We start from the raw sequence: 18,481 nt of genomic DNA on the forward strand, positions 1-18,481 counted from the left end.
TAAAAAATCCCTCAGAAAATTGGAAAAAATGGAAACTTCTTCAATCTGATAAAGAGTAACTAAGTACAAAAAACTTACAGCTAACATCATACTTAAAGGTAAAAAAAAAAACAAAAAACAAAATGCTTTCTCACTAAGATCAGGATCAAGGCCAAGTGTATTAAGTGTTCTAGCTAGAGCAACAAGGCAAAAAAACAAAACAACAAAAAACAAACAAACAAACAAAAAAAATGTTGATTGGAAAGAGGAAATAAAATCACCTTGATTTTCAGACATGATTATCTACATAAAAAGCCCAAAGAATTTACTACCAAAACTAGGGACTGATAAGTGAGTTCAGCAAAATTATAGGACACATGGTCAACATACAAAAATCTATTGTATCTCTATAGATCAGCAATTAATGGTTGGTAAGTAAATTTTTTAAAATTTTATTTAAATTCCAGTTAGTTAACATACAGTGAAATGTTGGTTTCAGGTGTACAATGTAGTGATTCAACACTTCCATGCAACGTCGGGTGCTCTTCACAAGTGGACTCCTTAATCCCCATCACCAATTTCCCCCATCCTCCATCTACCTCCCCTCTGGTAACTATCAGTTTGTTCTCTATAGTTGAGTTTCTCTCTTGGTTTACCTCTCTTCCTCTTTTATTCTCTTTGCTCATTTGTTTGGTTTTTTAAATTCCACATATGAGTGAGATTATATGGGATTTGTCTTTTTCTGACTAACTTATTTCACTCAGCATAATACTTTCTGGCTATATCTATGCCATTGTAGATGGCAAGATTTCATTCTTTTTGATGGCTGAATAATATTCCAAAATGCATCTATATCTATATCTAGATATATCTCACATCTTATATGTACCCTGATGTTTATAGCAGCATTAGCCAACATTATCTACAATAGCCAAATTATTGAAACAGCCCAAATGTCCATCTGCTGAGGAACAGATAAAAGAAGACTGTAATTAATTTTTTAAAAATACCATTCACATGCCTCCAAAAATCTGTAAGATACTTAGGGAAATGTAACAAAATATGTGCAAAATCTGAAAACTATATAATGCTGATGAGAGAATCCAAGGTGCCGTAAATACATGGAGAAATATTCTGTGACTGGAAGAATCCATATTGTTCAGGGGGCCTTTTCTATCTAAACTCATCACAGATTCAGTGCAATCCTAACAAAAATTCATCAGAGTTATCTTTTTTTGTAGAAATTAACAAGCAGATTCTCAAGTTTCAATGAAAAGGGAAAGGATCTAGAATAGCCAAAATAATTTTGAAAAGAAAAAGAGAATTGGAAGACTGATTTCAAGTATTATTGCAAAGGTACAGGAAAAGTATGAAACCAGATAGAGCCTCAAGAAATAGACCAATGGATCCAAAAAAGAATCCAGAAATAGACTCACACATTTACAGTCAATTGAGTTTTGACAAGGTTGCAAAGGCAATGCAGTAGGGAAAGAACAGTGTTTTCAACAAAGGTTTCTGGAACAATCGGATAGCTGTATGCAAATAAATAAAGCTCCATCTTCACCTCACACCATACTAAAAACTAAATTAAAAATGTATGCAGCTTTAAATGTGAAATCCAAAAGTATAAAACTTTTACAAGAAAACAAAGAAAAAAATTCTTTGTAAACTCATGTGAGGAAAAGATGTTTAGATACGAAACCAAATACATGATCAAGAAATAAAATCTCCTGGTGGTGGGTACTAAGGAGGGCACGTATTGCCTGGAGCACTGGGTGTGGTGCATAAACAATGAATCTTGGAACAATGAAAAACTAAAATTAAAATAATAAAAAATAAATAAAATCTCTTAAAAAACCGGACTTCATCCAAATTTAAAACTTCTTTTTCTAAAAAGATTCTATTATGGCAAAAGAAAAACAAGCCACTGATGGGCCAAAATTTTTTGCAAAACATCTATCAGATGAAGGACTTATATCCAGGATATATAAAAAATTCCCAAGGCTGAATTAATAAAAATCATTAATGGGAACGATTTGGATAGATACTTCATAAAGAAGATAAATGGATGGCAAATAAGCAAATGAAAATATGTAGCACACCTTTAGTCATTAGGGACTTGTGAAATAAAACTACTCCCTGCATATTAGAAGGGCTGATAAGAAAAGCAATGACCGTGGGGCAATATCCCCTGTGCTGGTGAGGGTGTAGAGAAGCCAGAGCCTTCATACATTGCTTGTGGGGATATAAAATGGTCCAGCCATCCTGGGTAACAGTTTCTCCATTTCTCAGGAAGTTCAACATACGCTTACCATATGACCGGGCAATCCCACTTCTAGGTAATTATTCTAGAGAATTGGAAACTTAAGTTCACATAAAAACCTGAAAGCAAATGCTTATAGCAGTCTCATTCATAATTACGTACAACTGGAAATAAGTGTCCCTCAACTGGTGAATGGATAAACTCATTGTGTTTATTCATCCAATAGATTTCTACTTGCCAATCCATCAAAAGGGAAAGCTACTGATAGCCAGCTGTGGAAAGAGCTGAGATACCCTTCAACAGACAAACGGATAAAGAAGATATGGTCCATATATACAAGGGAATATTACATCTCCAACAGAAAGGATGAACACCCAACTTTTGTATCAACATGGATGAGACTGGAGGAGATTTATGCTGAGTGAAATTAGTCAAGAAGAGAGTCAATTATCATATGGTCTTACTTGTGGAGCATATGCAATAACATGGAGGACATTAGGAGAAGGAAAGGAAAAGTGAATTGGGGGAAATTGAAGGGGGAGATGAATCATGAGAGACTGTGGACTCCGAGAAACAAACTGAGGGTTTTGGAGGGGAGGGGGTGGGGGGATGCATGAGCCTGGTGGTGGGTATTAAGGAGGGTATGTATTGCATGGAGCACTGGGTGTGGTGCATAAACAATGAATCTTGAAACACTGCATCAAAAATTAATGATGTATTTTATGGTCACTAATATAACACAATTTAAAAAAGAGGGAAAGCTACTGAAACACACAAAATGAATAAATCTCAAATGCATCATTCAAAGTGAAAAAACTCAGATTTGCTAGGGTGCCTGGGTGGCTCAGTCACTAAGCGTCTGCCTTCAGCTCAGGTCATGATCCCAAGGTGCTAGGATTGAGCCCCACATTGGGCTCCCTGCTCAGTGAAGAGTCTTCTTCTCTTTCTCCCTCTTCTGCTCCCCTGCTTGTGTGCGCTCTCTTTTTCTCCTTTGCTGTCTCTAAAGAAATAAGTATCTTTAAGGAAAAAAAAAAAAAAGAAGAAGAAAATAAACTCCAGATTCAAAAGGCTGTAGACCATATGACTCCATTTTTATGACTCTCTGGAATGGTCTGAACTGATCACTGGCTGCCGGGGACTGGGGTGAGGAAACTTTGGGGGTGATGGAACTGTTCTGTACTTTCACTGTGGTGGTGCTTAAATGACCGTCTGTGTTTGTCCAAATTCATAGAACTGTGCCCCCAAACAGTGCACTTTACTGCAGCTAAATTGTCACTCAAAAATAAACATCTCCAAATATATATTTATCAGTTTTGTGATTTTTAAGGTGATTATCTACCTTATACATAGCCAACCTAATGAGTGCAGGAGAACTAACTGTTTGCTCACAGATGTATTTGGGGGCCACAGAACACTGCCTGGAATGTAGGAGGTACTCAATAGATTTGTGAAGATGGAAGGATGGACGGATGGACAGGTGGACGGGTGGATGGATGGGTGAATGAATGAATGGACAGGTTCTCAGGAAAGATACTGGGCACTGCAGCCTCACTGGCCTGGGTCTGAACACTGGCTCTCTTACTTTCTCTGGCACAGGGGGCAGCAAATGTCACTAACCTTGATCATTTCAACAAGGACCATACTAGCAACATTATGTACTTGATCTTAGCCAAAAGGCCGAGAAGCGATCAACTAGCATCATTATCATGGCTCAGCAACCATTCGTCTGCTCACTGCAGCAACCTGGGGGAGGGAACTAATGTTCAGTGAATGCAGGCAAGGCACCAGCTCTGTGATCCTCTAGTGCACCCAGCATCCTTCAGCCAACCCAGCTCCTATAATGCACCAGCTGTTTAGGGTCTGTTTTCCCTGCTGGACTGTGAGCACCGTAAGGCAAGGGCATTCCCAATCCAGGCCCTGGATTCCCAATGCTAAGCAGATACCAAATAATCAACCATCTAAATCACAACTGTGGCAACAATAACAACACTATTGACTCCCAGACCAATGCATTCACCATTTGCCAGACATTATGTTATATTTATATATATATATAATATATATTATACATATGTATAATATATATATGGCTATATATATAGCCAGACAAGATATACTATATTATATTATGTGATAGCCACACCATGAAATCCTCACAGACAACTGACTAAGGCAGATTACATCATCATTAATCCCATTACTCAGATGAGAAAACTGTCAGGGCACATGGTTTGGCAGCCAACACTTCTGAGTGTTCATCTTGTTGAGATGCACCCAAGTCCAGGCAGCCACTAAGAGAAAAGACACCCAAACTGCCCCACGCTAAAGGCGACACTTCGCCTGGACCCCCTCCTGGCTTTTGGCTGGCTCCTCAGGCTATTATCATGGATTCAAGACCCCCATACTTTGGTCTGTCTCTTTGCTCCCTCCCCATGCCATCTTGGTCTATAAGTCATACAAGAAGTGGAGCTGCAGCTGTCCTCCAACACACCGTGCTGTTGCCCCCTCTTGTACCTCCACCCGGGCTGATGTCTCTGACCAAAATTGTGTCTCTTCATCCTTACCCAGCAGGCAAACTCTGAGCACGCCCTCAGAGTCTAACTCAGATGGCTACCTTCTCCAGGAATCTGTCTTGATAGTGTCCTGTTTACACCTGTGCCTATGCATCTGTCTGCCCCACTAGATGGTGAGCCCCCAGGCCCCAGAGAGCATCAGTCTCCTCTGAGCCCCCCAGCCCTCACTCCGTTTATCTCCTAAACATTCCATAAATATTTGCTGAGTGATTGCTCAGCTCTTTATTCCACTGCCGATGCATAAACTCTGAAGCCCCGGTGTCTGCTGGTACATTTCTGACTTCTAATCTGGCACATTGCAGAGAGATTTCTTTTTTCTCTGACTGTGAATTCCATCTGCTCTTTTAATTAATGAAAATTCAGTTTTATGCAAATGTTTCTTCCCGGATCATCCTTCATGAGCAACCTCTGGGAGCTTACTCATCAGCCTGTTCTCTGAATCTGTGTTTGGAACACTCTGGGAGCTTGTAATTGGGCCTTTGAACTGAACAGTACAAGTGGAAAAAATCGACAAACCTGCCACTTGTCCTCAGGAGTTTATAGCCCTGGGAGCTGTAGGGCTTGAATTTACTAAAAGAGCCCTACTTCATCCTGTCTTCCCCAACAAACTCCCACCGCCTGGACCTGTCAACCCCTATGGTGTCTGAAAAAAATATTTGGTGCCCGCTAAATCCCAGAAATATCTATCCTGTGCACCTGTTTATTAATTCAGGACTAAGGCTCCTCTAAACAGAAGGACACCAGGAGCCCCAAATCCTACACACACCTGGGACAACAAACTTTTTTCTTGTCAGAGAAATATGGCTTTCTGGCACAGGAACTCAGTGTCAAGAGGCAGCTTGGTATAGTGGCAAAAGCATGGGCTTTGGACCCATGTAGACATGGCTTCAGATTCTGGCTCTCTCACTTGCCTACTGCATAACTCTGGGCAGGTAATGAACCTCCCCAGGCCTCAGCTTCCTCATTGATAAACTGGAGAGAAGGGGAAGCTGCCTATGGGTCTTCTGAGGATTACAGGCAATGACAGACACACAGCAGAGTCACAGTATATGTTGGTTTTCTTCTCTCTCTTGGTGGTGGGGCCACTATGGAGACAGAGTGGTCAGCTGTTGTCACCACTGGTCTTCTTTTCCAGAGGCTGAGAGCCAGGACAGCAGTGGGAAGTCAGGGAATGAGAATGGGGAAGGGCCAGGGGGAGTCTCAGAGGAGGTGCTGGGAGAGTGTGCCATGCCTGGTGGTGGAGCAGGGGCAGAAAAGAAAGGGTTGGTACAATACTACTCCAGTGGTCTGGGCTCACTTCTCCAGTGGTCTGGGCTCTGTATTCCCGGAGATGGATCGAACAGCTTTAGGCTGTTCCTAAAGGATGTCAGAACTAACTTTATAGGATTATGGAGGTGGCTCCAAAGGGGAGCTTCTTCTCTCCATGCCATTCTCCTCTCCTCACTGCCCCTTCTGGAAAAGATGGCTCCTTCCATTCTGTCTGCTTCTCTGGGACAGTGTTCCCTGGGCCGCCAGGTGCTTGGTGCTCTTCTCTCCTGCATCCTCCCTGGGGGATCCTGCCCGTGTTGGCTTTGCTGCATCTCAGTGCTGGTAACTCCCCAGTCCACAGATGCTGTCCACATCATTCCAGAAGCCTGGACAGCACCTCCCAGGGATGCCTCAGATTCAAACCTGGGACTGCTGGAACCCCACACACCTGAGGCCCCTGCTGTGCTCCCCACATACCTCCACCAGAAGCCTGGGCAGCAGCCTTAACACCCCTTTCAACCCATTCTCCCACCCATTTGTCAAGTCAGTGTCTCCTTGGATGGACTGGCTTCAGCTCTGGAATCATCTGGAAAGAGATTTCCAGAAGACCTTCAAGAGTGAAAGCCCTATTGGTGTAAATATTCAGCATCCCAAGAGGACTGTCTGAAGAGTACAGACTGCAAGCATATCTTCCGATGTCCATGCTGACCTGGGTCTGGCTCTCGTCACCAAAATCTTCCTGGGTGGGTCCCTCATGACCCCTCAGTCTGTTTCCTCAGCTCTAAAGTGGGAATAAATAATTGTGCCTGCTTTGTATTTGTGAGCATTAGATAAAGCTGGGCACATAGCAAATACTAAGTACTATTTTTACTATGACTTGTGGCCAAACTTCATTTTTAAAATTGATTTAGGAAATAAGAGATGAATGACACACGCAGTGAATTCTGGGAGGTGAGGACATGGTTTTTGAATCTCGGCAGATCAACACACATAAACTGATAGAGCAGATGAATACCTAAGCCAAAACCCATGAGGAACACCAACAACAAAACTAAATCGTTCTCCCACAAGCCCCAAAATGTAAGGGGATGGGCACAAACCGGCAACAGTGACAAGACTGCCATGGGAGTGACTTCTGCAGAGAAGGGAACACAGGGAAGAAACAAGGCAACATATGATGGACCACAGAACAGAGAGCTGCAAGACAGCCAGTAGGCATTTACGGGGGGATCCAGATGGCCAGTTGGGGAACAGCAGCTAAAGCCTGGAGCAGCTTGCCCAGTCCAGTGGCAGGTGAGGCAAAGGGGTCCTTGGTAAGTTCTGCAGGAGGTCAGTCTGGAACCCCAAATCTCTGTCATCCTCCAGCCGGAGCTCCCTTCTAGAAGGAGCCCAAGGAGAAACTATTGGAAGTAGAACCAAAACTGAGTGGGATGAGAACCCTATGAACAAAAGAAAAAGAAGCTCCAGCTAAAAGTAAGCAAGTAGAATGAACCAGGAATTCCCAGGTAACAAGCGGCCTTGAATTTTGATGCTTCATGAAACCAACAGAAGATGTTCAGTTAGAAAAACTACCCTGAGCAATATCACCTTCCAAAAGTTCAGGAAAACTAATTTCCCATTAAAAAAAAAAAAAAAAAAAAAAAAAAGAAAGGAACATTAGATTATCAAAGCCAAATTCCATGTAAAGTTATCATAAGAGGAAGGAAAATAAGGGGCAGAATAACAAACTTTACAATGATGATTAATCAGAAAGATGTGCCCCCATCCACCAAAAAAAAAATTTTTTTCAGGGAAAAATTGTAACCTACAATTTCAAAAGTTTGAAAGACAGTGTGGTGACTTGTTTCATGAATGGTTTCTGGACGAATGGGGCCTTCTGGTATCCATTTTCCTCCCACAGTCCCCACAGTCCCCTCCCGCATGGTCTCTGGTCTTGGTCATGTGACTTGCTTTGGCCAACTGGACATCAGGAAATGTGAAGCAAGCAGAAGCCTGATAAGCATGTGGGAATGGGCCTCTCCTTCTTTAACCCAATCAGCTTCTCCTTCCATGCAAGCTCACTGCAGTCCATTTGATGATGAAAGACCATGTAGAGAAAGACTCAGCTGTCCTCACTGAGCCCAGCCCCCAGCAGACCCACCAGGGCTATGAATGAGCCCAGCCTAAACCAGCAGGGGAACCACTCAGTCAAATGGTAGATTGTGAGAAATAGCACATTATTGCTGTTCTAAGCTACTAAGTGTTTTGTTAAACAGTGTTCATTTACACAACAAATGAATCATTGAACACTACATCAAAAATGAATGATGTACTATATGTTGGCTAATTATATTTAAAATTTAAAAAGTGTTCATTTACTTTCCCCAAACTTATTTTTTAACTTCCTTTTTTAATTTTTTATTGACGGATAGTTAACATACAATGTTACATTAGTTTCAAATGTGCAAAACAGTGATTCTACAACACTGTATTTTATGCTTTGCTCACAACTGTAGCTGCCTTCTGTCCACACACTATTACAGTACCACTGACTATGCCAGTGCCTTTCATCCTGTGATTCACTTACTCCCTAACTGGAAGTGTGTACCTCCCACTCCCCTCCCCCATTTTTCCCATTCCCCTGCCCCCCTCCTCTGGTAACCATTGGTTTGTTCTCTGTATTATGGATCGGTTTCTGCCTCATGTTTTTTGTTTTTTGTTTTTTTTTTTAGAATCCACATATGAGTGAAATCATATGGTATTTGTCTTTTTCTGGATGACTTATTTCACTTAAAAGAATATCCTCTAGGTTTATCCATGTTGTTGCAAATGTCAAGATCTCATTCTTTTTTATGACTGATACTCCACTGTATATATGTACACTACACCCTCTTTATCCCTTCCTCTATCGATGGACACTTAGGTTGCTTCTGTATCTTGGCTATTGTAAATGATGTTGCAATACATGTAGGGATGCATACATAATGCATTTCAAATAACTGTTTTCATTTTCTTTGAGTAAATACCCAGTATTGGAGTTTCTAGGTCATAGGGGATTTCTATTTTCAATTTTTTGAGGAATCTCCATACTGTTTTCCACAGTGGCCGCATCAGGGTGCATTCCCACCAACAGTGCATGAGTGCTCCTTTTTTTCTGGATCCTCACCAACACCTATTGTTTCTTGTCTTTTTGATACTGCCCATTCTCAGGTATAAGGTAATATCTCACTGCGGTTTTGATTTGCATTTCCCTGATGATGAGTGATGTTGAGAGTCTTTTCATGTACCTGTTGGCCATCTGTATGTCTTCTTTGGAGAAACATCTATTTAGATCCTCTGCCCATTTTTAAATTGTATTATTATTATTATTGGTGTTGTTATTTTGGTGTTGAGTTATATAAGTTCTTTAATATTTTGGATATTAATGCTTTTTTTTAATTTAATTTAATTTTATTTTTTTAATTAATTTTTTTTTATTTCCAGCATAACAGTATTCATTATTTTTGCACCACACCCCGACAAACCATAAGCGACTTTTAATCTCACAAAACAAACTGAGGGTTGCTGGGGGGAGGGGGTTTGGGAGAAGGGGGTGGGATTATGGACATTGGGGAGGGTATGTGCTTTGGTGAGTGCTGTGAAATGCTTTTTTTTTTTAAAGAATTTAATATACTTAAAAGAGAGAGAGAGCATGAGAAGGGGCAGGGTAAGAGGGAGAAGCAGATTCTTTGCAGAGCAGGGAGTCCGATGTGGGACTCAATCCCAGGACTCCAGGATTATGACCTGAGCCTAAGGCAGTTACTGAACTAACTAAGCCACCCAGGTGCCCCCGATACTAAAATGCTTTATTGGATACGTCACTTGCAAATGTCTTCCATTCAGTAGATTGTCCTTTTGTTTTGTTCATTGTTTTCTTCACTGTGCAGCAGCTTTTTATTTTGATGTATTTCCGGTAGTTTAATTTAGCCTTTGTTTCCCTTGCCAGAGGAGACAGATCTAGAAAAAACGTTGCTACAGCATCTCTCTGCTTGTGCTCTCTTTCAGGGTTTCTGTGGTTTTTAGGTCGCACATTTAGGGTCTTAATACGTTTTGAGTTTATTTTTGTGTATGCTGTAAGAAAGTGGTGCCTTTTCATTCTTTTGCTATATGTGGCTATACAGATTTCCCAGCACCATTTGTTAATGAGACTAACATTTTCCCATTACATATTCTTGCCTTCTTTGTCATAGATGAATTGACCATATATGCATGGGTTTATTTTCAGGTTCTCTATTCTTTCCCACTGATCTATGTGTCTGTTTTTGTGCCATCCCATATGCTTTTGATCACTCAAGCTTTGAATTAAATCTTGAAATCTGGAAATGTGGTATTTCCAGTTTTCTTCTTCTTTTCCAAGATTGCTTTGGTTATTCAGGAGTCTTTTGTGATTCTATGCAAACTTTAGAATTATTTCTTTTGCTGTGAAAAATGTTACTGGTATTTTGATAGGGATTGCACTGAATCTGTGGATTGTTTTGGGTAGTACAGACATTTGAACAATGTCAATTCTCCCCATCTGTGAACATGGCATAAGCCAATAGTTTTTGACTTGCTTTTTTATACAGTAATCAATAATTAATATAGACATTAAGAAAACTATATAAGACATGAAAGAAAAGAACAAAGTGGAATTGAGAAACTAAAAAATCAGGCAAGAAAACTCAGGGAAAAAATTAGAGGGGAAATTATTTTAGTAATAAATATTTCACTAGAAAGCATACAAAGCAAATAAACACAACAGGTAATCTTTAAAAGAAGGAAGAGAAAAATGGGAAATATTTTAAAAAGATAAAGGAAGAGATGCAAAAGATTTGAAAATAACAAATACTGAAAATTTGTAAAGACTCCACATTCAGATAATAGTTGTCCTTAGAGAAAACCAAAGTACAGGAATGGAATGCTTCTAAAAATGATCCTTCCCATATTGCATGAAGCACTGGGTGTGGTGCATAAACAATGAATCTTGAAACACTGAAAAAGTAAAATTAAATTAGAATAAATAAATACTAAAAAAAATAAAGATTTTTTAAAAAGAAAAAAAAGAAAGTAGGAAAAAAATGATATTTCCATCAAAGGTTCTAAAGAAAATCCAACTTGAAAATACACATTAGAAAGACACTGTGTTCCTAGGAATATAGACCCCAAATGACCAGTAACAAAGTTATATTCTGGCTGCACTACTGGACATTATTAAAAAAGAAAATACAGTTTTTTTTGTCTGTTTTTGTGTGTTTTCCCCCAAGCCTGAAGCAAGGACTTCTGGCTGTGTAGGAGTTCTCTGGAAATCATGGGAGGAGGAGGAGAAGGTCTTTCTGGCAGACAGGACAACAAGGATAAAGTGTGAGAGAGCCCAGCACGTACTAGGGACAGCCAGGTACTGGTGTGGGGAAGGACTGGAATGCTGAAGTCAGGCACTGGGTCTCTGACTCCTCAAAGGGGCCTGGAACACTCACCCATGTAGGGCTTGGTCCCGGCCATGGAGGAAGCCTTTTCTGCTCCTTTCACGATCGTCGCTATGTTGAAGTCTGTGATGTGAACATGTCCTAGAGATAGAGAAACAGAAATCCCAGTTAGCAAGAGCTGCAGGCAGCTGGGCTAGCTCCTTTGTTGATTTAAAGCTGTGGGCTCTATGGTAGGTACAAGAAGAACATTGGAGAACCTCTACTTATAAAAGTATTTTATCTAATACTTTGAAAATGTCTAGTTTTGGCAGCATCATTCATAGTAGCCAAACTTAGGACAAACCTAGGACAACATAAGTGTCCATCAGTAGATGAATGAATAAAGAAGATGTGGTCTGTATATACAATGGAATTTTATTCAGCCACGAGAGAGAAGGACCTCCTGCCACCTTTTGACAACATGGATGGACCTCGAGAATATCATGCTAAGTGAAATAAGCCAGATGGAGAAATGTAGATACTGCATGTATCACTTATATATGGAATCTTTAAAAAAAAAAAAAAAAACTCATAAAAGCAGAGATTAGGAAAGTGCTTGCCACAGGCTGAGGGGTGGGAGGAACAAGGAGAGTTTGGTCAAGGTACAAACTGAATGAGGTTTGAGAATTTAACATGGAGACACAGTTGACAGCATTATATTGGATAACTGAAATTTGCAAAGAGAGTAGAACTTGAATATATATACACAAACACACCTACGCTAAAAAAGTCTATGTTATGTGCAAGGTTTTATAAAGTGAATTTTCTGATGGCACATGCATATTACTTATAAGTGGACAAAAATACTGAGGGCATGGTAAAAAATTTTATGGATTAAATTTTGGAGGCAGTGGCTCAGAGAGGAAAAGCTCATGGTAGAGAGATGAGAGGGGTGAGTCCATACTCCCTTGCTGAGGAAGCTGAGTGGCTACGGTTGGAGGAAGAAGAATGGAGAGGAAATTTTCATGGCCAGAGGACACTCTTGTTCCACTGTTTTCCTGCTATAGTTAGTGGGGAGGGGGTCTTAGTTCTGTACATCCTGGGAGCAGGGGACTGGGGATTGAGACCACCTTCCATCCAGCTTAAAGTAATGGCAACAGATGGGACATGGATAGCCTAGGTGCCCCTGCACATAAGTGTTCAAGAAACCTGAGAAGGAAGTAAGAGGGACAGAGAAGGAAGGAGACAAGAGATAAAGAGAAGCAGGGAAAGAAGATGGGTGGAAGGGAGGGAGGAAGGAACATCCTGACAGTTGGTACTAACTAGCCTTCTGGGGAACTTGGTACTTAAAAGAAGCCAACCCTGAGACCCTTGAAAACTAGTTATAAATACAATCACTTTCCCTCTTTGTCCTCACATCATGGGGAAATGGTTGGATTTTCACATCTGAAAGCTGTGTTTGAGAGGTTGGGACTTAAATACACAGATGGGTTACATACCCAAAACTGACATTGGGAGGGCCTGGAGGGCACCTCCATGAGATGGACAGACACCTGCTAGAGCAGGTACAGTGAGGCCCACGGGAGAGGCACGCCTGATAGGACTAGCCACAGTGGACAGCAAAAGCACCAGCAGTTTCACATAAATCCAAATCTCAGGCTTGGCTGCCAGCATTGACATGTGGGCAAGCTTCTGGAGGCACTCTGTCCAGAGCCCCTGGGTGGGAGGCAGTAGTGAGGTACTCAGTTAGTGATGATCTGTGATCCCTTTAGGGTGCTTGTGGGTGAAGCCTAAGTCATCTAGCCAGACCCTTGCTGGCAAACTTTCTGGCTAGATGAAGAGTGTGCCCACCCAGGGAGCATCCCTAGAGCAGACACACCTACTGCAGCCTCCAGAGCCAGAACTAGCATCCATACACAGCCCTACCCCAAGAGGCTGTGTGGCATAGCAATTGGGGACAGAGACTCTGAGCCACACTGACGTGGTTTGGGTCTCAGCGTTGTTGGTATTAGCTGTCTGCTCTTGGGCAAGTAACTTATTTTCTTCATCTGTAAAGTGGGGGTGAGGTTAACAAAGTACCGACCTGAGATAGCGTTTGGGAGGAACCAAGAATTTATATACCTAAAATGGTTAGAGCTACTGGCATACAAGAAGTAGCTTCTTGTGAAGCTTCTTGTGAAGTGTTATCTAGTGTTCCTAGAGAACAGTTCCTAGCACTGTTAACCTGCCAAGGTGTGGCCCAGATCCCATCGTCTCCAGCCAGAGCCAGTCTGCCCCTGACACCCTCCCAGTCCCCACTTCTAATACTAACAAATCCTCAGTCCTGCTGTTGACTACGAGGCAAGGGAGGGTCTCAGTCACCTCTACACCCACACCTGTATGCTCCCACCGTACTGAGAGGACCCTGAAACCCTCCAATATGGCTTTTATTCGGTTTTCCTTCATTTCTCACTGTCTTTAAAAAAAAATTAGTTTTTGCATTATCAAAGTAATGCCAGCTGATTCTAATAAGTCGAAGACTACAAATGTGTATTTGGGTCACTCCTTTCAAACCTTGATGGTTCCCCCACCCCCATTCATAACATGACTAAGTAACTTGGTTCTCTGTCGTTTTTCTCCTTACTTATGCCTACATGTGTTGGCATGCGGTTTGTCCTTCCAATAATGAGATCATCCTCTATGGGTCGTTCCAGAAGTTACTTTTGCATTTAGCCATGTATCATGACATCTTCCCACATCAGTATACATTGGTCTACCTATAGGAACCATAATCCTTTGTCCTCCATGCTAAAGAAATCCAATTATTTTGGTAATTTATTTGCTGATAAAACTTGACCTGTAACTTCTCTTTATTGGTCTATTTATTCCACTTAGGGGGAATATTCATGTTTTGATAGAAAAATATTAATATATTTGATTATAGGGTAGATCCCCTTGGTGATTCATTTAACCTCTATGGAGGTATTACATAATATATAATATATGTTGTTTTAGATATTATTATCTATTAGACATATTATTTTCATTTTACTAAGACATATATTATTTAATATAAGGGTGGGGGGTAGGAGAGCCTGGGAGTGGGTATTAAGGAGGGCACATATTGCATGGAGCACTGGGTGTAGTACAAAAACAATGAATCTTGGAGCACTGACAAAATAAAATTAAAAAAATGTTTTTAGGGGCACCTGGGTGGCTCAGTGGGTTAAAGCCTCTGCCTTCAGCTCAGGTCATGATCCCAGGGTCCTGGGATTGAGCCCCGCATCGGGCTCTCTGCTCAGCGGGGAGCCTGCCTCCCCCTTTCTATCTGCCTGCCTCTCTGCCTACTTGTGATCTTTGTCTGCCAAATAAATAAATAAATAAAATCTTTAAAAAAATGTTTTTAAATCTAAGAAATTAGAGTTTCAAATAAGAAACTGTGGCTCCATAGCTACAAAGTATTCCATAGTATAGTTATATCACATTTTATTCAACAATGATCCTATTTGGCATTCGGGTTGTTTCCAGTTTTGTTTGCCTATGTGTTTGTCTTATTATTGGATCAGTGATAGCATTCTCGAGCACATTGCTACATATGGGTACTTCCATTTTAACTGAATAAATCCCAGAAGTGGTACTGCAGAGTCAGAGGGTTTGCATACTATGTTCCAAAGAGTTATAATTTACGGTAATTTATTACTATTTTTTAATTTAAAAATTTTTATTTATTAGAGAGAGAGAGCAAGAGAGCGAGACAGCACAAGCAGGGGGAGTGGCAGGCAGAGGCAGAGCGATAAGCAGACACCCTGCTGAGCAGGGAGCCCCATGCAGAGCTTGATCCCAGGACCCTGGGATCATGACCTGAACCTAAGGCAGACACTTAACCAACTGAGCCATCCAGGTGCCCAATTTATGGTAAACAGGATATGAGAGCGGATATTTCTCCAAATTGTTACTAGCACTGTAATCAATGATTTCACTTGTTGCGAATTGCACAGTGAGGAACGATTATCTCACTGCAGATAAGGCTGCACATTTTCCACATAATGAGACCCAACTCTCCCAGGGAACTGTCTAGAATCTTGATCAATTTTCAATCAGAGCTTTGTCTATGAGATATATTTACACTTTGCTCTGTGTATTGCAAAGATCTCCTCCTAGCTTATTGTTTGTCTTTGGACTCTGTTCACAGTATCTCTTGTCATACAAAAATCTTAAGAACTTAAATGGTAATATTAATTTTATAATCTATTTTCCTCATAATTTTCCAGAATGCTATTCCACCGCCAAGATTTTATATATTCTTCTATATTTTCTTATAATACTTATTTATCTTTTATATTTAAATCTTTCATATAAAAATAGAATATATTTTTGTTATAATATAATATAGCATTCTAATTTTATTTCTTCCAAATGGATAGCCAATTATCTCAACAGTATTTAGTCTTTCCCAATAACTTGTCATGAGACCCCTGTTTGTCAAGATATTATAATATCTGATAGGTGTGGTTCACCTTCACTCTCAGACATTTATTCTTCTGAAAGGAGTTGTGTCCAGTTCTAGGAAATACCTCCATTAAGATTTTGGTGGGGATTATATTAATTTATGCATTGATTTGAGAAGCATGAACATGTAATTTTTCCTTCCAGTGTAATGCCTGACTTTTCATTTTCATTCATCTTACTTGATTCCTTCAAAATACACTTAGTGTTCCTTTCATTTAGGCCTTGTAAATTTGGGGGCACATTTACTCCTAGATATTACATAGTTTTGGTCACTCTTTCAAATGACAGTATTTTCCATTTTTTTTTCTACCTAGCTATTTTTAGTATAATAAAAAGCTACTGAGTTATGCTTATTTATCTCTTATTTGGCTACTCTATCAATCTTTCAGGGCAAAAGCTATTTATTATCTCTCAAAATCCCATTTCCCTTTCTCAGACAGCAATAGAATCTGGAGCTGGGTTCAGGGGTACCATGCTAAAGGGTCCACTTCCCTTCCTCCCCCGACTGCAGCCGGCTGTGGTCACATGACCAAGTCTGGCCAATGGGATGTGAGCAGGCTGATATTTGCACCGCCCAGGATATTTCCTTTAAAAGAATTCTCATTCCCTGCTTCCTTCCATTCTGTTGCCTCTTCTGTGGGTTTGGCAGAACACTTTCTGCCACACAGTTGAGGAATAAGATAGAAGGAGCCTGGACCCTTCTGAACATCCACAGAGAAGAGATTGGACTTTATTTTTATTTTTTAGTCTTTGAAGACCAGTTCGTCTTAATTATTATGTGTCTTAATTTGTATATTGATTTATATTTAATATAAATGTACAAAGACAATGTACATTGTCTTAATTTGTACAACCCCTTATTAATTTTGCTAGCTTTTTTAGTGGATCCTTCTGGTGTTTCTAGGCATAGAAGCATGTTATTTGCACATTGATGGTTCTCTTTCCCTTGTTAGGGGGCTCAGAGCAGAGTGGTTAAGAACACAGATGAGGAGTTGTACTGCCCAAGAACAAATGGTGTGCTGCTTTGGTGGACATAAGCTGTTTGTGGTCACTCATATCTCCTGTCTTAGCAATTACTTGTCCCTGTACAGCTGGCTTTGAGAGTGGGGCATGTGGCTTCATCTGGAAACAGTCAAGCTAACCTTACCCCTCTGTTCTGGCATTTGACTCAGCATAAGCATATGACCTAACTGGTGCCAATGAATATTAGGGAGATGATTTTCCAGAGGGCTCAAAAAATAAAGACTTTTCTGTCTTTTTTTTTTTTTTTTTCCCCAGGAGGTACCTAAAGTAATCTGTCTTTGGCCAGTGTGAGGTGGGAATATGAGCCCAGAACTCTGAAAGTTTCTCATTAACGTAAAGAAAGACAGTCTAAAGCTGAAGCCTAGCCACGGAGAAGGTAGAGCTGCAAGCATAGAAGGAAAATGGTGCCAGAGCCTGATCAAACCCTGCCTGAAGCTGCATCTACTGGACTTCAGGTATAGAAGCTGAAAAACACTGGCACTGTGGTTGATATTGCCACTTACTATGAGATTTGGACAGGTTATTTCACTCTGTAAACTTCCAGTTCCTCATCTGTAGTATATTAATAAGTACATAATGAGGTAGTTGTAAGTGTTAAACAGAGCAGTCAGGGACTCTGATGGTGACGTTTGAACAAGACTATAAGATGGGCAGGGGGATGGGGTGGAGAAGGCCATTAGATCACCAGGGAGGACTGTGCTTCTGCCAGCACATAGGCCATGGGAGGGGACTGTAAGGAGGCCAGAGAGAGAAAGTGGGAGCTCAGACAGAGAATGGAGGGGCAGATGTGCCAGGCCCCCAGGGCCGGCTGAATATCCCCTTGACTGCTGTGAACGGATATAGAGCCAAGGGCCAAAGTGGGGAGGCTGACAAACAGGGAGAAGAAACACAGCCCCCTGTCTAGTTTTGGCCACTGTTATGTGTAGAATTGGTGCCAAATCTCATGTTAATCCTCGCAGTACTCTTATCAGGAGGGTCTCATGTAACAACCTGCATTGTTACCTGAGAGTAACTTCAAGTTGCAAAGACTAGGCTGCTGCTCATGGTCACACGGTGGATCTGTAGAGAAGCTGCATTGTGTCTTCAGCCTCATCCCAGTGTGAGCGGTCCTCCCCCATCCCCGTGCTGTCCCCTGCAGAGCTGACCAGACAGCCCTGTCCTTGTCCTCAGGGAGGTGAGGGCTCTGATGGACTGCTCTGAAGCAGACCTGCTGGGGCTCCCCTAGGAATTCATGCCCAGCAGGTGTGACAGACAGCAAGTTCCACTTCTAGTTTCTGTGAACTGTGCTAATTGATGAGCTGTAACCTCCCAGTGAGCTTCCTTTAACAATTGAGTGAAGATGTGGGAACGTGAAAATTAGTGCCATACAAAGCTTCCTACGGGTTCCTTCTCAGGAGAATGGAAATTTACTACAAAATTTGCAAATATGAACTGAGTTTTAGGCTATTTGCTTTCCACAGGTTGAAAACATTCAAAACTCAGCAAGAGAAGGAGCTCAGGATGTTGTG

General features: G+C 41.1%; 1 protein-coding gene across 2 annotated transcripts in view; it reads right to left on the minus strand.

Annotated features, from left to right (window-relative positions):
• The window catches only part of STK32B (serine/threonine kinase 32B), a 408,749-nt gene that overhangs the window by 51,308 nt on the left and 338,960 nt on the right, over positions 1-18,481 (minus strand). For both annotated transcript variants that reach the window (XM_032333810.1, XM_032333812.1), the window contains one exon: positions 11,535-11,624. In XM_032333810.1, coding sequence (XP_032189701.1) covers positions 11,535-11,624 — 90 coding nt within the window. The remainder of the gene's footprint in view (positions 1-11,534; positions 11,625-18,481) is intronic.

Source organism: Mustela erminea, chromosome 2 (assembly GCF_009829155.1).
Source record: "Mustela erminea isolate mMusErm1 chromosome 2, mMusErm1.Pri, whole genome shotgun sequence".
Taxonomy (NCBI): domain Eukaryota; kingdom Metazoa; phylum Chordata; class Mammalia; order Carnivora; family Mustelidae; genus Mustela; species Mustela erminea.